The following is a 24,166-nucleotide window of genomic DNA, read 5'->3' as shown; positions in this document are numbered from 1 at the left end:
TGAGATGACCCAATAAACTACAAAGTCAGTTATAATTCAAAAATACATAATGAAGAACCAGTCCAGAAAGCTCGTGGCATCTTAGGAGTCCAAGTACCGCTACAAATCAAATGTTTACTGGAATATTAAACTTCTCTTTTATGAGAACTGTGGAAGAGCAATGCAACTCAGATCTGTGACCAAAAGCCTCCTAGCCCACCACACTTCACTATGACAGACAATTATATGCATTCTAATAAAACCATTTATAAAACTCCTACTAGACAGTACTGAATATGCTTTTTGCTGAAAGTAAGGCCTAGTATAATTTTAGTATCTATTCCTGAAAATGTGTTCACCTTGTAAACATAAAGATACTCTCTGAGGAAGGCCCCTTGTTGAGCAGCAGATTGTTTACTTTCATTGATTAAAATATGCCTAAAAGCAGACACAGCATTATCCAGCTGCCTAAGAGTATAGGACTGACGCCCAATGGTAAAGTTAATGTGATCCTCCGCAAGAGACCAGCCTTTTCCTTTGTAAACTTGCATGGCTTGACAGTAGCAGCGTAAAGCATGTTTTTTCTGTAAGAAAATACACAAAAAGTATTACAATCTAAATTTCTCTTGAACTGGAAAAAATACACACACACAAAAGTCTAGTTAACTGGTAATTGTTCTTCCTCTAACAGAGACTGGGATGATGAGGAAAATGAAACCAACATATACAAAACCCCTTTGCAATTATTGCTAAAAACCAAGAGGTCCTGAGGCAGGCAAGCAGCTGCTCTGTCCAAGGGAAAGAAGTCTAAGAAGTCAGGGATAATAATAATGACTTCATGGAAAACCACCTGGGAGTTTCCAGAGCAGTAGCACATGGAGTCACGGATCAGCTGGAGACTAGGTCATTATCTTATAGCTGAGAGCTATGTTGTAAAGTTTAAATTCTGTCATGGTCAGCTCTCTCTATACCACTGCGCTGGGCTGAACAGTAACGTGTGTGCCAACACTACATGTGTCAGTATACGGTTTTTGTGTGTACATACATTTGTCTTGATTGGTAGTGACAGAGTTTAGCATTCTTTTCTTTTGCACACTGCTGCATCCTGCCACATCCACAAGCAGATATCTGGTTTTAATTTTATTATCATTGCCACCCTCTGAACTCAGACAACCTCCATCCTAAAGATGGGATTTGGTACCAAGCAAAAGGCTTCTCTCCATTAAATCCTTTGCTTCAGAATAAACTCTTACACCTACTCCCCTCTTCAGGGTAGATTACAAACTCTGTACTATGTTTAGCCAGAATTATTCATTTTTTTAAGAAATGTTTTCTTGATAAAGAGATAATGAAGGCAAATCAAAATCATCTGCCACTTGATAGCATTCAATGAGAAGAACACAGGAGTTCTGCAGTATTCCTACAAAGATATCCGATTTGAATCTCAGGATGAGGGAACAACTGACAAGCCTAACCTGAGGGATACTCTACAAAAATAACTGGCTTATAATCATCAAAAGTGTCAAAGTCATAAAAGTCAAAGAATCCTTCTGAACAGGACTCTTCATTAAGAAAGACACTTACGGGGCAACTGTCAAAACCTGAATGGAGTCTGAGGATTAGACAGTAGTACTGTATTAGTACTAAGTTCTTCATTTTCACTGTTGTTTTATGGTTATACAGGAGAAAAATTCTTGTTTCTAAGAAATAGGATATATGTCCTAAAGTACTGGGGGGCACTGGGGCACTAGGTAAACAACTTAACTCTCAAATTGCTTGGGTAAACAAAAATTTATGAACTGTAGTTGTAACTTTTCTGTAAGTTTGACATTATTTCAAAATAATTTTTAAGTGATGTTTCTTCAAAAAACAAAGTAATCTCCATATTGCATTTAGTAAAGGAGCATAGACACTGAATCTTAAAAACTGAGAGATACAGAGGAACAACTGAATTTGTCTAAGTGTCAAGTTGAAGTGCATTTTTTAGGTTCTCTTGGGAAAGCGTCTAAAGAGATTAAAGAGGTAACAAGGATTTAAAGTCTGCCTTTTAAAGTAAGAACAGAAAGACTGTCCAGGGTATAATAGGCACAAACTTAAACACCTTCTCTAGTAGTTAATTTTTTTAACTGATTTTAATCTTTTCTAATACCAGTTCTCTTTCTGTAAATGCCTTTTACTTGTTGACATTCTTAATGAAAAAAAATTTTCTGGGGACAAGATAAGCACTTCAGCATGAATGTTCAGAGAGCACTGAGAAATGACATTACTATATATGTATCTCCTCTATCCTCCTCACTCATGCCTGCTAACACACACACCTGTTTTTAATGAAAATGTCATGAAACATTTGGATTTTTGAAATGTTGGCGCTTCTCAGAAACAACCTGGCCTCAGTCAGAACTGTGTGCTCTATGAGTACCCTATCTTCCAAAGAAGATACCTGTTAACCAGCTTTACCAGTGCATATATTTGCTTTTCCAATAGGTCTGCATTTCTAGTTATATTTTCAGGTTTCTACATAGTATTTAAGAAGGAGATTCCCTGGGTTCAAGGTATATAGAGTGTGGTCACAAAACAGCAAACCAGCTACCTCAAAATCATTAATTCCATTAGATAACTATAGTTAGAGATGATTATAGGCCAGACAGCAAATGCATCTCAACCTACCACAGCATAGCATTTTTAATTTGTTATAACTTCCTAGAAGCAATACGCCCTTCAGATGGTAAATACCAGATTCAATGACATCATAATCACAAATGAAACCATTCACAAAAGTGGAGAAAGATGTGAAAAAAGGATGACTTATTTTTAACAAGAGACACAGGACTATTCCTAACGGGGCATACAATTTCCCTTCTAAGGAAAAGAAACCACATGCTTAATACATTTTGTAGATTTTTGAATAGAACACTTTGAAGCAAAGACAAACAATGGGATAATATGTTTCAGATGCATTTATGCTTACTATGGAAAAAAGAGTTGTGAAAAATGATAGAATTTTTAATTTCTTCCCCCACTTCAGAACCTGAGAAATTCTAATTCATAAAGTGTATCAATTATTATAAAGTCTTGGTTTTATAAATATTCTTAGTTTTATATTTAATATAAAGCAAGCTCACATATTTTCTAACTTGCCAGTTTCCAAAAACAGAGGAAGGAACCCAATCTTGAAAAGGTGTTTTTCAAAACTCATGGCATTCTTACATGAAATTGAGAATAATTTTTGAACATCTTTATTTGTACCTGTGAAATAGTATACAGTTTAAAACACTGGCATGTTCTGGTTAGCACAGACTCTGAAAAATGTAAATATGTTCATAAAAATTCATATTAACTAAATTTTTAAAAATCCTAATACTCCCCTACTAGATTAAAAAGTTCCCTAAGAGACAAGACCATGTTAGTTCTATGGGTGGTGTATGCTCAGCTCCCAGCATAGCTCCTAGAATAGAGATGACTACTCAATCCTTCTATCTTATTTACAGTAAACCACAGTATCTCACTGCTATTGCCACTCTTTGCCTCCAGAAAGCTCCCTCCAACTAATGCTTAAAAGGACAACTGGGGACAGATAAATCTCTCCAAATTAATAAAGATCTCTTCCAACCGAACTGTTTCCAGGGACAAGAGACAGAAGATTTCTAGCCATTAAATATTTAGTAAATACCATTATAGACAGTCTGAGAGACAACAGAAGACTAGAGATGAAGTAGGGAAGGTTCAACCACCTTTAAGAAGAAATAAAATTATTTAAGCGCAGTATATCTGGCCTTCACATACACGATTTGGTTTAACCTCACAAAAACCTGGCTAAAATTTCAAGTTTTATAAATTAAAAAAAAAAAAAAAAAAGAGGCTCAAAGAAGTAACTTAACAAAGTCAGGTTGTGAGCAGAAGATCAAGATTGAAACTTAGATTTAAATCCAAATTTCATGTCCTTACCAATATAACACATGACCTCAGAACAAAATTTAACTCCATTTTTAGAATTTTAAATCATAAAAAATTGACAAATGACATACATTCATAAAATAACAAATTAGGACAAATGAAAATTAAAATAAATAACAAATTATTTTCTTTGTAAAGAAAATGCACTTACCTGCCCTGCTTTACTAAACCGATGGCCTGCCAATATCATGTGAAACGCGTATTTTCTAACCATGGGACTCTTCATGTTTATAAAGCAATGTGCCGCCTGTTCCAAAAGAAGTGCACTTCGAAGATCAGAGTCCTATTGAATGTTTAAAGAAAAAGGTTAATTTCACAAAATTAAAAGTAAAAAGATAATCAGTGAAAAAAAATTTACTTTCTTAAAATAATACATGGCATAGTCAACGTTTAACTTAGAAATGTCTGAGGGTAGAGATCAAGAGACAATTCCAGTCTTGAGATTCTTTTTTCCAATATGCACAAAATATTGTTTTTTAAATCATTCAAAACATTCTCTACCATGAAATATTTTCTTTTGCTTTTCATAGAGCCAAATGTCTGGTTATGACATACACTATGTCATAAATCTGTGAAGAAATGACAATCCCTTTCCAAATGGCAAAAAAAATATAAACTTGAAATTTAATACAGGTATACTGACTTAAAGATAAACCAGAAAACAGAGTATAGGGAAAAACATAGATTCACACCAATCTAATTTCTTCTGGAAACTGACCTGTGACATACAATAGCATATGTCCATCCATCCAAGGAAAAAGGAAAGATGAAACAAAACCTGTATAGATCATGAAATACTCTAATCTAACTCTATCCTCTATAAAGTTTTACTGTATTTAAAAGGAATTCTCAGTTTTTGCTCTAATTCAAGAGGGCCAAAATGACTGCTTTTCATTAAAAAGTCCAGAAGACTTCCCCTTTAAAGATTATCACCTATTAGTAGTGTATTAGTAAATGGTACAACCCAAATTACTTTCCACTTCAACTGACTTACCACAGTCTCTACAAAACCACATACTTCATTTAAGCCTCACCCATAAGGAAAACCTTTCAACTGAAAGAGCCATCATCACTTTACAAACAACTGAGAAAGTACTGAAGGTTGCTGATCAAGTACCAACAACATTTTCACCAAACTTTCTCTAGGTTTTCAGCTATTCTCAAGCTGAACTTACCATGCCCTTCCATGTGTTCTGCTGCCATTATTTTCCCCAGGGAGAGTTGAAAACAGAAAACATTGACTTTAAATGCAATAATTTCAACAAATTATAGTTATATCAAAAAGTGTTCACAGACCATTGATTTTCTATAACTAACTCTGTAGCAATCATAAAATTATATTAGAATAGAAACAGATCTGAGGAAACAATCTAGAAAGCATTCAGTAAATGGTAGATATTATTATCTATTTCAACCCCCTCATAACAAAAACTAAATGATCAGATGATTTTTCTCATTAAGTTAGGTCCAAAAGCTAGTGAGTGGGGAAAATCAGGACGATACAATTAACAAGCAGTTCTTAATCAAGAGTTTGCATCAGAATTATTTGGGGGGAGCTAAGGAGCTTCCTTTTTTTAAGTTTTTAGGAAAATGTTTCCTTCTTTAAAAATTAATACAGCCTCTTTTTTTCCTTAAAGAATAAATGTTTGAAGAAAAAAAGTGAGCATCTTTCTTTCCCATCTCATGCCTCAGCTGATTTGCCAGAGGTAACTGCAGTTACCGTGTGGTGTTGGTTTGAGTCATTTCTCGCTCTCCATATTTTTATATATATATTTATGTGCTTATATGTTAAGTACAACAAATTTTTTCATACACATACTTCTTTATATGTAAATAATAATGTACAGAGTATTCTTTACCTTGCTTTTTAACCTAGTATCATGGACATCTTCCCAAGACATCTACATCTCTCATTTATTTTAAAATACATTGTATTCTGTACAATGGACCATAATTTATTAATAGTCTCCAATTGATTTCATATTGCTACATACTTTTATTACTACAAAAAATGCTTCAATAAACATCTTTATAAAAACATTTTTGAGTAACTATACAAATATTTTTATTAGACAAACTTTTGGAAGTAGAAGTGCTGAGTTAATAAAAACTACACATATATTTCAAATTCTGATCGATATAATAGCCAAACTGGTACCAAAAAAGCTGTACCAATAAAAATTCCCATCAACAGAGAATGAGAGTTCGTTTTCCACTCTACTCAGCCAAAAATCATCAAAACCACTTTTTACCTTTTTATAAAAGAAAAATAATACTTTGTTCCTCAACATAAATTTTTCTTTACTAATAAGGCTGTTCATCTTCTGTATGTTTAACGGTCTTTGTACTTTTTCTGTGAATTGCCTGTTTATGCTCATTGGTAAATGGGTTTTTGTGATTATCTGGTTTGTTAGAGCTTTTTGTATACTTAATCAATATTAGGCTTTTGAATACACTTACAATAGTATTTCCCAGTTTTGACATGAAAGAGTTCATTCTTTAGTAGTCAAACATACTATCTTTGCCTTTATGGTCTCAAAATATTGCATCAAACTAAGAAAGAATGTTATCAATTCTAGATTTAAAAAAATGCTCTCCATATTTTCTTCTAGGTTTTGTGTTTTTTTTTTAATATTATACTTAGTCAAGCTATAATTATATTACCATGTAATGAATAAGACAGGAATCAAACAGCTAATCAGATGTCACAGTACCACCCAGTGAACCTAACATTCCCCACTAATATAATGACAGCTAATCATATGTATTATTTAAATCCTCATTCTATTGCATTACTCTCTCTATTCTGATCATTGTGAACAGTTTTAATTTCTCTAGCTTTATAAGCATTTTAATACCTAGAACAGATAATTCCCTCCAATTACATCTTCCATTTTGGAATTTTATTTAGGCTTCTCAGCAGAGCCTCAGTTTCTTTAAGTCCCATAAATTTCTTAAGTTTATTCCATGCACACATACATACATGCACACACACAGCATAAAAATATTTAACTGTCTACAAAGCTTCATCAACCTGCAAAACTTGGATGGGCAGCAATCCTGGACATCCTGATTAAGATAAGGAATATGCCCTAGATATCTTTGATAGTGTGTAAATGATTCTAATGCACAATCCAATTGAGAACCAGCACAGTAAACCCTCAGCATTCTCAAATTTAATCAGACTGACCAATTCAAGAGAGACCTGGAAGTCCAGGGCATATGTTAATTTAGCTGAAGCAAACTCTGCCCCTTGGATCCAGCAAAGCTGTTTCCTGAGAAAGAATCAATTTTCAGAGCTAAACACCCTGCATTCATAACTCACTGCAGCTTTGTTCATTTAGTTCCTAACGGTGACAACTAAAGTAGAAAAAGCACTACTTTGAAAACAAAAAATAGAGCTCTAAAAAGAATGGCAACTGCCATCAGGGTTGATGGAATAAAAATGGAAGAATTTCACAAAGTGACAGTTTTATGCAGAAAGCAGAGGCTCTGAATGAGTTAAAGAACAAATTTTAATTTTAGTGGTAGTTCACATCCATGCTATGACAAGTCTATTACATACGTTCTATAAGGAACTAAGGAAAAAACCCCATGACACCACTTCAACAAGAACTCCAGCCTATGAACTTCACCCACAACCAAAATGTAATTTAAACAAAAGCCAAAAAGGCAATATTAACTTAAAATATCAGGATAAATAAAGGGGAAAAAAATCATTTGAAGTAGAGGCTTCAACAGACAACTTCCATTAAAAAAACAGCTGATAAAGGCACCGGCTGCACAAACTTAACTGAATCAAATCTCTAGGATGGCATGGCACTAAAATTTTTTTCTTTGCATAATTGTGAAATTAATAGGAAGGTGCTAGCATCTGATCAATTTACCATAGGAACAGTTCCTCCCAAGCTGGAGAAACTTATTTTAAAAAACTGCTGCTATTATTCTCCCTGAGAAACGGATTTATTGTATTTAGGTGGAGCAACAGACAAAAAGGGTTATAAGACCAGAATAAATGTTCAACACAGAAGTGGAGACACAAGAAGGGGGAAAGTATCATGTCTTAAGCACCAAATTTAGACGTAATATGCTGGTAAATGTGGCATGTTTATCATTAAGCTGGGTTTGCTCTGCCTTGCTGAAAATCCCAGAGTGTAACACAGTAAGATCCACTTGCCCATAAACTTACAGTCCAAAAAATAAAGTCAAGCACAACTCTTTTCATCCAGGCCTCACAGCTGTCTTTTGCTATAATGACACTAAAAAAATCTAGGAAAAAGAATTCGTGACAGTGAAGACTATATAACTCAGTTTCCTACCCTCAGGACGAGTGCACTTTTCATTTTATACAGCCTTTCTAGTTAACAAAATTACAATAAATACAAAGTATTAGTTAAAATTTAACAATCTTAGACACCTTATGCCTAGCAGTCTCTACTTTCATGTTATCTGAAAGAAATATCTGAAAGGTACAGCAGGAAGGGCCACTGAAAAATCACAATTTCTGGGGAAATATATCACATTTACCTCCATCCATCACTCCAAAGTAGTAAACAAAAATGACAAATTTCCCAGTATTTTACGATAAAATAAATCATCCAGGTTTGAAAAAGAAAGGTTAAAACAAAGAGTTGGAAAGGAAAAAGAACAATGAAAGAAAATAATAAGGTTACAATGCAGACAGAAGAATACGCTCCAAAGAAATTTTATTCAAGCTCCTAAACCATAAATTCCTTTTACATTCACTGATAATCTCTAGGTTGAAAAACAGAGCAACATATTCAAACCTAAGTTAAGATTATTTAATACAATACAGAACATTAACACACTCAAGAGCCTATATTCAGCTCTACTAAATAGTTTACGTCCAGCAACTATTCGTATCGGACAGTGTCCATGCAATACCAATTATTAAACATTTTTAGTATCATTCTTTAGCCTACTTAGTTATATCTTACAGAAACTTTTTTAGAATAGTTAATGGTTCAGTTCAACAAACATCTGTAAATCATATACCATACATCAAGCCCAGTGCTAGGCACTAGGGATAAAAATGCAGAAAGCAACGTAGTTCCCTACTCTCAAGAAGCTAACCAATTAAATATGATTCCCAATACAATATGACAAATCAGGTCTTACATGTGAGAGGGCAGGACAGAGACACTTAGAACAATCTGGGTACTGCACAAGACTGAAGGACAGGACTGACATCGGGACTACCAAATTAGGTGAAGAAAGCGGAAAAGGGCTACAGCCCAGGAGAAGGATATTAAGAACATGAACCAGGACAATAGTAGGAGGGATTTTAAAAAAGAGAGAGAAGTAAAATACTCAAAAGATATAAACAGAAAATATGTTTAAGAAGTTAAAAAAAAATCCCCTAATTGTGTCACTGACAGCATAGAAGAATACATTTCAAGTAGTTTCTGCCTTGAGCAAATGAGGAGCTGGCTGGTTATAATTTAAGACCATGCTCTATAAGGTAAGAAAGTGCAAGTTTAGTTATTGAGCAGATAAATCTAAAAGTCAGCTAGCTATACAAATCTAAAAGTTCAAGAAGACATCAGGTTGGAGACAGATTTGAGAGTGAAAATCATGACTGTGAACAGATTACCCAAAACATGTATAGAATAAAAAAGGACAGTGGTCCAAGGATTAAAACCCCAGGGTACATTAATATCTAAGGGGCAAACAAAGGTGCTTGATTTTGTTTTTACTATTTTTGAGCATTCATTTAAAAAGTATGTCTTTAATCATACCGACAAGGAATTACTGCCATTCTTCACAAGCCTTTAGTCAATGCAACTTAATGGCTGGTGTAAACCTTCAATCGCAACTAAAAATGGATTTTTCTCCCTTTTGAAAAATTCATAATCCAGATTTTTAAATGCTTAACATGATTTTTAACAAGTTCATATGAGTGAAAATAAAATTTAAAAATTCCTGAGTATCCTTTTTAAATGTCGATTTTACATTAGGAATGATGCATATGCATGTTGGTTTAAATATTGTTATCCATAAGTCAAAATCTAATTTGTAGAAGATACACAGTGCATGTTTGTTTTTAATAATAAAGCAGACTTAAAAGTGTGTAAACAAAATAAATTCAGTTTACAAAATTCTGCATTTAAAATTAATTCAACAAATTACTAAAGTAGCCAGGTTGTAAATTCCCAAAGAGAGAATCCCTTCAAATTTTATTTTGCATAACCCCTCGAGCAAAAAATAAACACTTTTTAAAAAATATGAAACAATACTAATTAAAACTAATACTATACAGTTTCAGTACCTCACTGGTCAACCGTATTAGGAGAGCTGCAGCCTCCGAGTATTTGCTTTGGCTTTTTAAGATTTCAGCACTAAGCAATACACATCTTTCAGCCAATACCATATTCCTAAAGAAAAAAAGACAAGAAAAACATAATTAGCCAGGATTTGTAGATACTGACAGGTATATATAGAATAGATAAACAAGTTTATACTGTACAGCACAAGGAAATATATTCAAGATCTTGAAGTAGCTCACGGTGAAAAAGAATATGAAAATGAATATATGTATATTCATGTATGACTGAAAAATTGAGCTGTACACCAGAAATTGACACAACATTGTAAACTGACTATAACTCGATAAAAAATTAAAAAAAAAACATAATTAGCACTATAGTCATATTTTAGTACATCACAGTAACCATGTGTTCAACAAAAGTTTATAATTCTAGTTTTCAAATAAAAAGAAATCCGTGTCCATGTTTTCCACTTAACAAAAAGGTTGAAAAAAAAAACTTCAGAGAATTCTCATAACTCATCAAAACTTTTTATCATTGTATAATTTTGTAGTAAGAATACAATATGAAGCCTCATTTCATGTATGAAAAAGCTAGAACCTAACTGGTATCTCTGAACCAGCAGTTAGTTAACAAAACTTGCTTTTAAACAGGAAGGAATATAAACACTTCACCCATATCTCTTTCTCCTTCCTTATTGCAAGCTCTGGTTATGTGTGTTTCATTTTACTGACTACTTTTAGGAATAATAAGGCATTTTCTCTCTGGCAGTATCACTGAGATGTTTCACTTGGAGGCAGCAAGGAGCCAGTGTTGCCTGACTATTTCTGAGCAAAATCTTTCTGTAAAAACGCAAAATCAGTTGATTTTTTCTTTGTGGACTACTACTGTCAATAATCTAAAATTGGATCACTTGTTCTTAAATAATAAAATAAATGAAAACATTCTGTGAAATTACAATGGGATCCTTTTGTTGAGAAATACAGTTGATCCTTGAACAACACAGGGGTTAAGGTCGCTGACCCCTTGGCACAGCCAAAAATCTGCAGTTGGCCCTTAGTATCCATAGTTCCGCATCCGTGGATTCAACCAACCTCAGATCATGTCATAGTGTAGTACGTATTTCTTGAAAAAAATCCATGTAAAAGTGGACCCACACAGTTCAAATCCATCTTGTTCAAGTGCCAACTGTAGCAGTAAAGTTTCCTCATTTTACTTTCTAACCCTTGTATCAAAATACCACTTGATCTTAAAATTACAACCAAAGTTTACTAACTTTTAAAAATATCAGAAAATACAATTTATTACTTTCAAAACTTACCATAGTGATCTACCATAAACTTTCTACAACTCATGATTTTTCTCAGAGGGTTGATATTTATGAATATCTGAGAATATTTTAATGAACACAAAAGACTAACTCCTTCTTGCCAGCACCTACTCATATACTACAATATGTTCAAATATGCTCAGGTCTTACAGAATTTTGTTAAGTTTATAAATCTTAACATAATTGTTTTATGGTTGATTCCTCACCTATTTCCCCATGTGATCAGTTATTAAGTCACAAAGCTACCAAGTCTAGGACTTAGTTTGTTTATTTAAGTAATATTTTAAAAAGTCATTTGTGTCAGGCAGTGGAAGTGCTAAGGAGTCAAGTGTTTCCATGACACAATCTCTACCTAAAAATAGAAACAGATCATATAAAAGTGATATAAATAGGGTACGATTGACTTTTATTATGATTCGGGGAGATAAAGGAGAGAAGGGAAGGCTTCATAAAGGGAAAGAAATTCATAAGGATAAATAGGATCTCATCAGTTAGAAAGTGGAGCCTGGCATTCTAAGTAGATGATGGTATTGCAAAAATAATACTGTATTTCCTGTATTTTAAAAAAAATTATTTACATTTTAGTATTTCTGAGCTTCTTAAAGCTTCTTAAAATTGGTATGTATGATTCATGCAGTGTTTCTAATTTATCCCAAAATACTTATTAAATTGGTAATAAATCTTACCAATTATGGTAACTTCGAATGAAGATTATAAGGTAAATGCATGACAGTAAGTGTGTATTTAGAAAAAGCACACAGCTTGCTGCAACCAGGAGGACAAAACCAGAGGCCGCAACTTATTTGGCTATCTGGGCCACTTGGTATTACCTACTTTTCTTTTCCACCACTCTATGTGCATCTCTCCAAAAGCTCTGCACTTCCTGAAGACAAGGAAAATCTTTCCTGAAAAAGGACTTTGCTACTCTGGCTTCCTTACTGTCCCACTCTCACAGTTGTTCTATCTTCTGAATCTTTCCTTTTCAGAATCCTTCAAAGGTTCCTCTTTGACAGGAGCCTGTTCCTCCTGCCAGAATCTCCAAATATATTCTCAAACAGATTATAGAAAGTATAAGGGGCAGGATTTGATATTAGCTCCACCGTTTATTAGCTGCGTGCTCTTGGGCAAATTAAACTCTTAAGTTTCAATCTCCTTGTTTGTAAAATGGGATAATAATAGTACCCACCATTTCACAGGTTTGTTGTAAAGATTAAGTAAGCATGTAAATTACTTAAGCACAGTGGCAAATGCTGAGCACTAAATAAATGTTCATTATTATTACTAGTGATGTGTTGTAAACACATCGCTATGACTACTACTACTTCTATTTCAATATTATAGGAGATAAAACTGCCTCGGTGTCTCTGTCTTCTAACTCGTCCATTCTACACAGAAAAGTCATATTAAAATCTTCCTGAAAAATAACTTTTATTATGTCGAGGCTCTACTCAAATACTCAGTAAGTCCCCATTTACTATTACATAAATCTTAACTACAGCTTAAAAATAATAATGAATGAGAATTCAAGCTCTCCTACACTGATTTCTCTCAAAACACCTTTCCACACACACAAATCTTCTAACCCAATCCGGGCTCTATTCCTTTTCACCAGTAATGCTATATCCAAAACACTGTTCCACAGCAATTCCTGAAATGTCTTCACGGCTATCAAATCCCAACCACCTTTCTTTTCAGGTGGTGATTTCTAACTCCTATAGAGTTCCAACAGAACGCACTATGTGTACAGAAACACTTCTCATTTTCTTACTCGAACCATTCTTTAACTCTTTGTATTTGCCTATTTAACAAAGAATGTTCAAACTGTATAATATCTGGCTTCAGTGTAGTTAGAGATGTCCCTTAAACACAAATCACTCAATCAAACATATAATCTCAACATTACATATAACAAATTCCGAGACACAAATCTAACAAAATAGGAAAGGAAAGGAGAATGTAATAAAATACTAATTTTAAAAGATCACCTCATCTTGTCCATGACTATATTAAATTGATTTGGGAGCTTATTTAAGTTTAAAGCATAGAAGACAAAGAACCATTTATATCTAATAACAATATAAATGTCAAATGTACCTTGAAATGGATAAAACATAAACACTCTAGTCACCTACTTGCAGATATCCCTGTACGTCTGGATTGCTGTATCCATATAATGTGCAGGGTATGGCCTAGGTGCTCCTGGCTGAAGAAAAGCTGACACTGCTGCCATTTCCTAGAGGAAAAGAAATTGTTTATAATATTTTAAAAGGAGGATACTCTTATAGTATAGTATTCAGGAAGCCTACAAACAGGAATGAAGTTTGCTGAGTTTTTTTATGTATCCACATACATAAATTTAATAGCCTAATGCAGACTTAGAAAAATATACTTATATGCCAGTCATATAAGTATAAAATTCTCCAGTCAAATTCCAAAGTCTGTCATTCAGTATTTAAATGAGATTTTTTTAAGAAGACCTAGTAAAAACTTTCAGTTATGTTATATAAAACCACCAAGTGAGCCCAGCTTAAGATTTCTACTACCACCTCCTCCTTATCCCCTATTCCTTAATGAGTAGAGAATAGACCAATGACAGAATAGAAAGAGAGACAAAATAAAGTGCATCTCTTTCCAATTTACTGGCTTTGAAATTTGAAATCAGGGCCCACAACAGCTTGCACTGTATAACTTTTCAGCTATTTACACACTCTATAGTTTATATCCTATATCATACAGAAGGCACAAAGACAATTTCTGAGATCTACATTACTCTCAATTTTCTAGGACTTCTTAAAACTCATTTTAAAAACTCATTCCCTTGTTAATAATTCATGTAATATACAATAGTGCTAAAGGATTCAGAAGTGAAGATAAAATAAAGGTATTGGCTTTTGAGTAAAATATTCTATTATGTCCATACCTGTGGTCTCATATAGACCAAGTTTTAACAAAAATTTAACTAGAAATAAATAAAACTTTCATAAATTGGGGGGAAAAGTTGTTAATGCTAATCCACTTTTAGAACAAACAAACATATTTTTCTGCAACAGTTTTTCAAATAGAAAAAAAATACAGAAATAATGTAATTACCTAAAGACAGATATGATTAAAGACTTTAACCTGACAAGTGAACTGTATCTGTTTCACAGTATCTCTGTATCCTCAGCACCCAGCACAGTGTCAGCTCCAAAATTATTGAAGAAACTGAATGAAAATACATCATTTCTATGTGATGAAATTTTCTACAGCTCTGAAATGTCATGCTTTAACTCGTTTATATTTTAACTAATATACATAATGAATATATATATGGTTCTATATTATACAAAAAACTAACACATTGCATATATGGTATAATATTGTACAAAAAATACACTGCATATGAACTGCATATGCATATGCATATTTGCTGCATATGAACTATATATACTACGTATACATAGTCGCATCAATAAAAGTGTACTAAAAAAAGTCCTATAAAAAAAAGGTCCCAAATTCTAAGTTATTTTCTAATTTAATTCTATAAGAAATATTAAATCAATATATACACAAACTGACAATTGCTACAGATACAATAAAAACATTCAGAATGATCATTCCAAGTTACTGCACAATCTTCAAATATTCAGCCATTAAATCATTTCTTATAGTTGACAACAATGGATTAATACATTTTACAAAGGCTTTCATCAAGAACTGGAATGATCTACTTAATATTCAGTTAGTTATGACAAATTAAACTACAAAAAAATCCACTATTTTCTAAAAATTCCCATTATTGGTTTTACTGTGATATATATTTTAACTTTATAGTTACCGTAACTTAACATCTATAATTTTCATCAAAAAAATCAGGCAGTATAGTCTGTTATCAACTAGCTATTATGTGAATGGTAAATAGGAGAGTGATATCAGTACAAATAGAATTTTTACTCATTCATAAACTATTTTTCTTAGGCAAGGGGATCAAAACCAACAACTATACAATTATAACCTTCACTAGGAAGGGAAAAAGCTCTGAGCTTAGCTGTTGCACAAGCAGGAGCTTTTTTCATCTGTATTTTAAGACAACATAAAATAAATGCCCATATTTTGTTTGTACGGGGAGGAGTTGCGGGGCAGGGTGTCTCTCCAGAGACACGAGCTCCCACCCTCCAGCCTTACACAGCTCTTGGCTCGAGGCTGGCTGCGCTTCCTTACACGCTCACCTTCACGGCAGCTCCGCTGGTTACAAGCTCCTCTTCCCCACCCCAGTGTTCACATATTGGTTTTGTGTATTTTTTTTTATTCCTTGAGGTAAGCCATGCTAAGCTGCTTCACACAACCAATTTATGTTCTGGTTACAAACATACACAGGATTTAAAAGGACTGTCCCAGCTCTATTTTTTCCTTCAGGGCCTATTATTTTTTGGGCAGCTGTCACAGACTATGAAGATTTTCAGGTACGCATAAATATGTTACAGCAGATATGCCTTTATTTTCCAGTGTTAAACAATTTTCTCTCATATAGCCGCTGCTAATATGTCTACATCTAAATGGTTTAAACGCAGTATTTACCAAACTGTAGATAGAAACGAAAAAGCTTACACACCATAAAAATCATAGAAATTTTTTGCCATACTTTAAGATTTTTACCTACAAACTTTCAATTTGCAACTACATTATGTACAATTTTATAATTATAAACTTATACCTGTGTTGTAAGGTATTAATGAAATAACATTTAAGTATTTGTGATTTCATATTAGTTTATATTAGGCGACTAAAATAAAAGATTAGAGAATGTCTAGCCAAAGACAATTCATACAATTTTTCAAACACTTCCATTCATAAAGATAGCACATTTTCAGTTTCTAAAGGTTTTTTAAAAGTTAGCTGACTTTTTTTTAATTAAAAATACTAAGAAATAAAAAGAAACAATAATATAATTTTGCTATTTCAGCTTTACAAGTTACCTATTTGTTTTATACATAAATGGTATTAAAATAATGCAAAATGGCAGTTATTATCAAGTACTTATATGACAATTACCAATGAAGTAGAGTTCTTTTGTATTTTTATTATTTACACTTGTTTATAGCATACATGTTTTTCAAAAGACTATGCTGAAAGTAACAGCGCTAGTTTACTCTTTTCTAAGCACAGAAAGCAGATTACAAAATACTTATGACAACTTTTCAAATATATTAAAAGGATATAAGGCAACAAGTATAAAAAACTCTGAAACACCTAGGTTTGATATCAATTACAAAAACTAACACTGCCTTATTATATACAAGGTAGTGTGCTAAGTACTTTATATGCCTTATATCTTATCTAACCCTATGTCACTAGGATTCACATTTTACAGATGAGAAAACTGAGGCTTAGAGATGTTCAGCAACTTACCCAAGAGGAAAGACTCGCACTGAAGTACATGTCCTTAACCAATATATAGTCTTAGATCAGAAAAAACATTTCATGCAATTTAAAAATCAGTTTTCAAAAGGCCAAAAAAGCATCTTCTTAAAAAAAAAGTTTTTATCCTGTGACTACTATAAAAAGTGTAATTCAAATTAAATAGGAAGTACTAAACAAACCTAAGAAACCAAGACTCATACACTGCCATGTTTGAACACACTAGTCTAAGAAAAATCCATCAAATCATAAATAAATTCAAAACCTATAAACATTGTATGCTACCTGAGTACAACTTTATCCTCGAGTATTTTGTCACTTCATAAAGAAAAATGTCTAGGTCATTTATGGTAACAGAAATAAGAAATACTACTACTATAGAATACCAACCAAGGCACCAGCTGCATAAAGCATTGCTTGATCATTAAGAAAATCCTTCTTCGCAGTATGATAGCAACTGTAAGCCAAATCATAGTGCTGCACCAAAAAACATAAGTCAGCCATTTTCCTGATTTGAAGCTCTGGTGCTTCTGGAGGATACCTGTAAATACAAAATAAGAAAAGTAATTTATAATTTATGACTTCTAAACCATTAAACATTAAAAAATGTCTAACAAGATGCCTGACTGCACAGAACATGAGAAAAACTGACCCTGCTGTGTAAGAATTCTACCTCCAGGGACAGAGTGTCATTTTTCAAAGATATCTGGAAACAGTTACATCTGTATTTATATAATTTATACCCCTGCACTGAGAACTTCTCAATAGTAGGCAAGCATCTTCCCTATAGTCAAATTATGAAGTAAATGATCAAATCCAAGTGTCTTACCTTTATATACAGCAGGAAAAAAATGAAAATCCAAAATGAATTTTATTTTCCCTTAAAACAGGAGTTTATATTAAACAAAATTTCTAAATATATGCCATGTCTTAGAATCACTAGACCACACTATTTAACTGAAAGTTATTAATGAATTCCTAATCTAACTCCATCTTTTTACAAACAGGAAAGCAGACCCAAAATAAAGTGACCTGCCTTGTTATCTTGTTTATTTTTAGATATCCAATTACTTATAGTTTTTTAAATTTAATATAATTTACTCATGATCACTATTCTTACCTACCTGAATTCTGAATCAGTACGAAACTAAGAAACTAAAGAGACAGACATTTCTTTGCAGAACATCATATAGTCAAATACTAATCAGAGTTAAATACAGGAAAACTAAAAACAATAGTATTTTACTCACAGCAATCCAGATGTATTTTTTAGTTCATTAATGCTCTTTTCTGGAACTTTACTGCCACTAAACCATTTTTTAGTTGCAGAAAATAGAGATCGACTCAAACCTTTTCTTGATATTAGCTAAGGAAAAAAAATTAAATATGTTGACAAACGTAAGAATTTAATATTTTTCTTTTACATACAAAAGAAGAACTTCTAAATAAGTAAAAAGTCTAAAGAGTAAACAAATGTGCATTTTAACAACACTGATTTAAAGAAAACTGTCCAAAATGCTGACAAAATCCCTAGGGAAAATAAATAAGCCTCTTCTAGGATTTAGTAGAACTGCATTACTGATAGTAGTATTAGTAAATCCTAATAACAGTCTATTTTTAGAAGAAAAACTTAAATTCTTACATTTAAATAACTTACACTGCTCTATTCTCAAGTTTACTATCTACTTAAATTTTTTAAAATACTAATACAAAAATTCTTACCTGATCATTTAATTGCCGAATTGTTTTCTCTATATGTGGCAAAAGGCCCCGAAACGTGAACTCCTGTATAAACTGCCGAATTCTATCATGATCAGTAAGGGTTAAACATGCACCATGAATAATTCCAGTATTTGCCTTCTTTGTTTCGTGTAATGATGAAGCAGATTTTATGTGATCTGGGCCATCAATGCTGTTAGAAGAGTCACCGGATGGGTCCAACTGAAGTGGGTGAGCTCTAAAGTTATTTGGTAAGCCATCTACTGAAAAACAGATCTTTCTTTTACTCTCAGAAAGCAACAGAAAATTGTGATATTACTACTATACTGCTAAAGAAAAAAAAGAATGTTGAAACTCTTTAATTTTCTGTCTTAGAAGTCTAAGACAATAATATTAATGTTTTCCCCCTAAAATTACAATGCTTGGGTTAATATTTGTTACAGATACTAGAAACTTTAAAATTCACATAAATAAGTGAAGAAAAATAATGTTAAAAAATAATTACTTTTAAATAGCACAATTAACCAGTAAGAAAAATTATAACAAAACACCAAAGTCAAATAACTCAATAAAATCTTCAGAGGAAAAGCTAACCTGCCCATTATCCTTTTTCATTATGCAAATTTCCCCCATCTTTCATATATAAAGATTAGCATGCTTTGACAACAGTGCATATTTTCAATCAAAAGAGAAACTTAGAGAAAGTATATCAAGACCTTTGACTTCGTTATCTAATCCATCCAATGAAAGCAAGTTACTATCAGAATTCTTATTTGAAGTTATAGTACAAGGGCCATCTTCATATGATTCCTATTAAAATAAAATAAAAAAGCATTAACAGTTACATTTAATCATATTTAAGATACCAACAAATCCATCAACAACCATGGTTACTAACTAGGCTTCATTTTTTTGCCACAGCAACTCTTTCCTTCCAATCCTCCAAATCCTTAACTTCTTCCATGTATCATATTCTGTCACTCCAATCCACACCTACTATATTCCTAAATTCCCTTTCACATTCAATCTACTATTCTAATTCTTCTGAATTCAAATTACTTCTATCTCAGTCTGCTTATATGTGATATGCATATGCCTATATAAATACCTGTATATGTTTCTACATAAGGAATAATGGCAAGATAGATGGACTACTAGTCAAGCAGGAGTGAAAAAGAAGAATGGTACAGCATCTCCTGGATCACGGATGCAGTGTTGGAATGCATTCTGAATACACAGAAGTGTTTTGGAAAAATAAGCAATGAAACATTTACTTGTACAAAGGGCACTGATTTCTCAGCCAACAACAAAAAAATTTAAACTAAAAGTACCCAGACTACTCTGAGACCACTAGTAATATAAGGTATTATTCTGAGTGCTACACTTACAGGAAAATGTATCAAGTAGACCTTATTAAGAGGAAGACGATCAGGACAAACAGTCTAAAAACAACATTTAAGAAAAAGTTTTAAAAATCAGTATAATTAGCCTAGAAAAATAAAAAAAGGGACATGACAGCTATCTTCTGTACTTTTAAAGTTGTCTTAATGGAAAACTGTACACAGGACTGAGTACAAGCAAAGAGAGAAAAATGCTGGTTGATCCTCAAGCTGCTCAAACATGGAACAGGTCACCTGAGAAGACAGCACCTTCACTAGATGAGGTCATTAATAGGTTTAAAGGAAATTAAAGCACTAGGACAGGGGTTGGATTTGACACCCTTTAAACTATCCTTCAATTCTGGGATTCTAGGATTCTAAGCTGTAGAAAGTCTGATAGTTCTGTCTTCTGTTAAAAGTTCCCAAACTGGGCAATCTGACTTATTATGTTCCCCTTCGCAATCTTAGATGGCTGGATTCTAAACTGAATATTCCAATACTGTTCCTATTCTGAGTGTGGCTCTGAAACACCACTTAAAAAATAAAGCTCCTTCACATCCAACTGGTTCTTTTTCTCTCAGACACTTTCCCCCAGCATTATCTTGTTTTTTTTTAATCGACATATAATTGATTTCCCCAGCATTATCTTAAAAAACGTCAATAATCACCTCAATATTAAAGTGAGTAAAATATTAGTAGAGCACTGTATCTGAATTTAAAATCCCATATATAAGATAGAAAAATAAAGCAAATAAAAATATAAATTAAATATATAATATATATAAATATAAATTATAAATATATATAAATATACATAAATTAAAAATATAAATTAAACAATATTTATATTAGAACATCAAAAATTACATAAAATTTATAATTCATATTTCTTAAAATAATATCACATAAAGTACATAATGTAGTTTACTTATACAAAAAATATATATATATTATTTTTTTTCCATCTACTTAAGAAATCCTCCTTCCAAACAAAAAACAGTCAACTCTTGATTATCTGAACTAAGCATAGGAACTTGGCATATGGCTACTACCAAATGACACAAAATTCTATCTTAAAAGTTGGACAGAGCGTGAAATCTTACACCCACACACGTCAGCCAACAGACGACAACAGTAGTCTAGAACTCTAGATTAGAAGAGTAGATTAGGAAGAAACAAAACTTCCTAGAAATTCAAAAGAAAAGGAAATCAGAGGAAAGTTAGGGAAAAAAGCCCACCCACCTAAAAAGTATGAGCTCCAAAAGGTGGCCATAAGAACAGCATGTTGAAAATGAAGGAAGGCAACCCCAGAGCATGTGGATAATAAAGAATTGACTGTAAGCATTCATAATGAATTAAATGTACAAGCCAAAAATTCTATTCTCTACATGCCTAGCCAGTCTAGTTCAATTCTGATTGTGTAATTCATTTTTCATCTTTTAAGAAAAAGATCATTTAACATTGATGTGATACACCTGAAAGGAGTACACATAAGGGATTACTGCAGTTAGTTAAAAACAGCTTTTGAGAGCTCACATGCTGATGGATCAAAAAGTAGCCAGACTCTACAAAATAACTATCAGCAATTCTACTGGTTAAACCAGACATGAAAAATTCTACAGTGAGACCATTATGTCATAAAACTGAAACACAGCTTTTGTGGTTTGCTTCATTGTTGTTTTTTACATATACCTGGTTTTGAATACTATTTTTCTGGAGATACTGACTCCAAGGATCTGGTATCTGTTCATCTGATGCTCGATTAGATGTTCGAGAATTAATTTTAAGTAAATAGCAACCCTGAGTTCCATATTTCTGTTTCATTTCTTCATAAATTGATTCAGCTCTAAAATAAAAAATGGAGAAGTCTGTAGTCAATGGGGAGCAGACTTTAGGCAGTAATAGATATTAAAATAAAACAAAAACCATGAAAAAATTGTCCCTTCAAAAGACAAAACAGAAAGTTAGAGGTAGAATAATTTAAAATTAAAAAAAAAGATCATGATTCTAACTGAAATTTAACTAGCTTGGCTATTACTTGAAAGTACCGTTATCAAAGTATGTTTCATGGAACAAAATTTTGCAAGATACTCCTGTGTTATTCAAAGAGAAAGTTCTGGTGGTGAAACCAGTTTGGGGAACTACAGTAAACAAAGCCAACCAGTTTCTTTGCAGCAGACCATCTCAGAGCCTTTCATTTGCTAATGTATACAGTGAATTTCTAAAGAGTAGCTTCTAATTTACAGATCAGAAACTCTTTCAACTATGTGCACTAGTCTTCAGGAAATATGACTTTGGGAAATTCTGTCTTAGAGAACAGAAATTTATAAAAAAGAAGTTTAAATGATAAAACAGTACAGCACCCCACACAAAAAAAAAAAATCATCTTTCACTGGTATAGTTTACCCTTCCCTCAACTGTCTCAACAAGCTCAACGGAAGAAAAGAAGAAAGAAAATGCAAAAAGAGCAGCCAAAGTATTTATTACATGAAAATTCACCCTTTATTCTTGCAAAACTTATAATAGCTGAATCCATGAGCTCACTTCAGATGCAACAAAAAAGCATTTTGATTTCCTCACTTTAAGTTAACTAAACTTGTTAGCTGGTGGAAGATAGGATGATTCAAATGGTAAGTCAGCCTAAGAATCAAACAGTACATTCTGATGGAAAATAAAATTCTGGTACATAGAGCTAACAATTTAAATAGGTTTGTTTAAATCAATCAGCCATATGGCGCCAAAAAACACATAAGTAATCCAAAGAAAATGTAAATAATCCCATATCATATTCAAATGCAGATGCTAATACTATACAAATTACAAGCCTAACAATTAAATTGTACTACACACTATAAAATTATGGCTGGGTAAGTAAAATAGTTATAAATGTATATGAACACAAATATAAGTATATGTGTATGTATATACACTCAAGTACAATAAACTAAACATCTACTCAGTTTACCAATAACACTGTTAAGCATAAGAACCACTGATCTAACACTTTAATTACCACTTAAATATCCTAATTACAACCATTCAATATGGAAGATATACACTATATTTAAACAACAGAAACTAATTTTAATAGTCAATTCAAATTATTTCTATTTATACAGTACACTTCATCCAATAGGCTACAGACTGTTTATGATGTCAAAAAATCCTAAAGATTAGCAACCGCCAGAACAATTCTTTGGTCTTATTGAGGAAAACTTATTTTAAAAATGAAGGTTTGTACTCAGAACAAGGGCAAGAAATGATTATTTAACTGCATATCCTAAATAGCACTGAGATATCAGAATAAAGTTTGAAACAAAAGGTTAATTTGATCCACATTTCGAACCAAAAGTCAAAAATAAACTGCAAAGCCACAAAAGTAAAATTGCTTTTAATATTATCTTATTTTTCAAGAACTTATCTTTAAAGATAAGTTATTCAGTTATCCCAAAGATAAAAGGACTATGGCACATCACTAATAACTAATATTAAAGGGAACATAAGAAGTGTTTGGGTGTTTTTGAGACTGTGAAAAACATCAAGGCTAAAAATACAAACTGATGAGAGAGAGAAAAGTGAAAAAAGAAGTGCATATAAGTCAGAAAGTGAAAAGTTAAGAGGAAAACTGTGAAAGAGAAAAGAGAAAAAATGAGAAATAATACCAAATAAAGTAAGAAATAACAAGTAAGACCTATAGGTATAAAATGAATATAGATTATCGTAATAGACACACATATTGAAAGAAAAATTTGGGTAAGCATATGAAATCTAACAAAAAATGATATAGCTGTTGAATGTAACTCCAAATAAGAGACACAGTTAAATGTCTTAGTAATAAATTTTTACTTTTTTGGATGAAAAATGTATCTAAAACTTAAGTCATGTCCAAATTAACGTTAACTCATTTAACAGGAAATAATATAAAATTAAAAAAATAAAGCTTACCTCTGTTCATCTCCTGCACTTACATCATGTAGAAGTACGTAATATTTAAGTGTATTTGGTATAAACCACTTGGGGTAGGAATAGTCATTGTTGTGCTGAATTCGATGCTGTTCTTGTGACAACTTTGAAAACTGTTCCACAGGCTCAGCTTCACTAGATGATGCTACCAACATACC

General features: G+C 32.5%; 1 protein-coding gene across 3 annotated transcripts in view; it reads right to left on the bottom strand.

Moving 5' to 3' along the window:
- Positions 1 to 24,166, bottom strand: part of TRAPPC8 (trafficking protein particle complex subunit 8) — a 65,876-nt gene that overhangs the window by 27,938 nt on the left and 13,772 nt on the right. For 2 of the 3 annotated variants that reach the window (XM_064481525.1, XM_010977268.3), the window contains exons 4-13: positions 23,991 to 24,165; positions 21,738 to 21,891; positions 19,383 to 19,476; positions 18,670 to 18,929; positions 18,198 to 18,313; positions 17,338 to 17,488; positions 13,683 to 13,783; positions 10,223 to 10,328; positions 4,085 to 4,216; positions 339 to 563 (exon numbers count right to left, since the gene is read on the bottom strand). In XM_064481525.1, coding sequence (XP_064337595.1) covers positions 339 to 563; positions 4,085 to 4,216; positions 10,223 to 10,328; positions 13,683 to 13,783; positions 17,338 to 17,488; positions 18,198 to 18,313; positions 18,670 to 18,929; positions 19,383 to 19,476; positions 21,738 to 21,891; positions 23,991 to 24,165 — 1,514 coding nt within the window. The remainder of the gene's footprint in view (positions 1 to 338; positions 564 to 4,084; positions 4,217 to 10,222; positions 10,329 to 13,682; positions 13,784 to 17,337; positions 17,489 to 18,197; positions 18,314 to 18,669; positions 18,930 to 19,382; positions 19,477 to 21,737; positions 21,892 to 23,990; position 24,166) is intronic. The other variant, XM_010977275.3, reaches the window with a different exon arrangement.

Source organism: Camelus dromedarius, chromosome 32, assembly GCF_036321535.1.
Source record: "Camelus dromedarius isolate mCamDro1 chromosome 32, mCamDro1.pat, whole genome shotgun sequence".
In the NCBI taxonomy this organism is placed as follows: domain Eukaryota; kingdom Metazoa; phylum Chordata; class Mammalia; order Artiodactyla; family Camelidae; genus Camelus; species Camelus dromedarius.
Note: the sequence above shows the minus strand (reverse complement) of the source record. Positions and strands in the feature narration are given on the sequence as shown.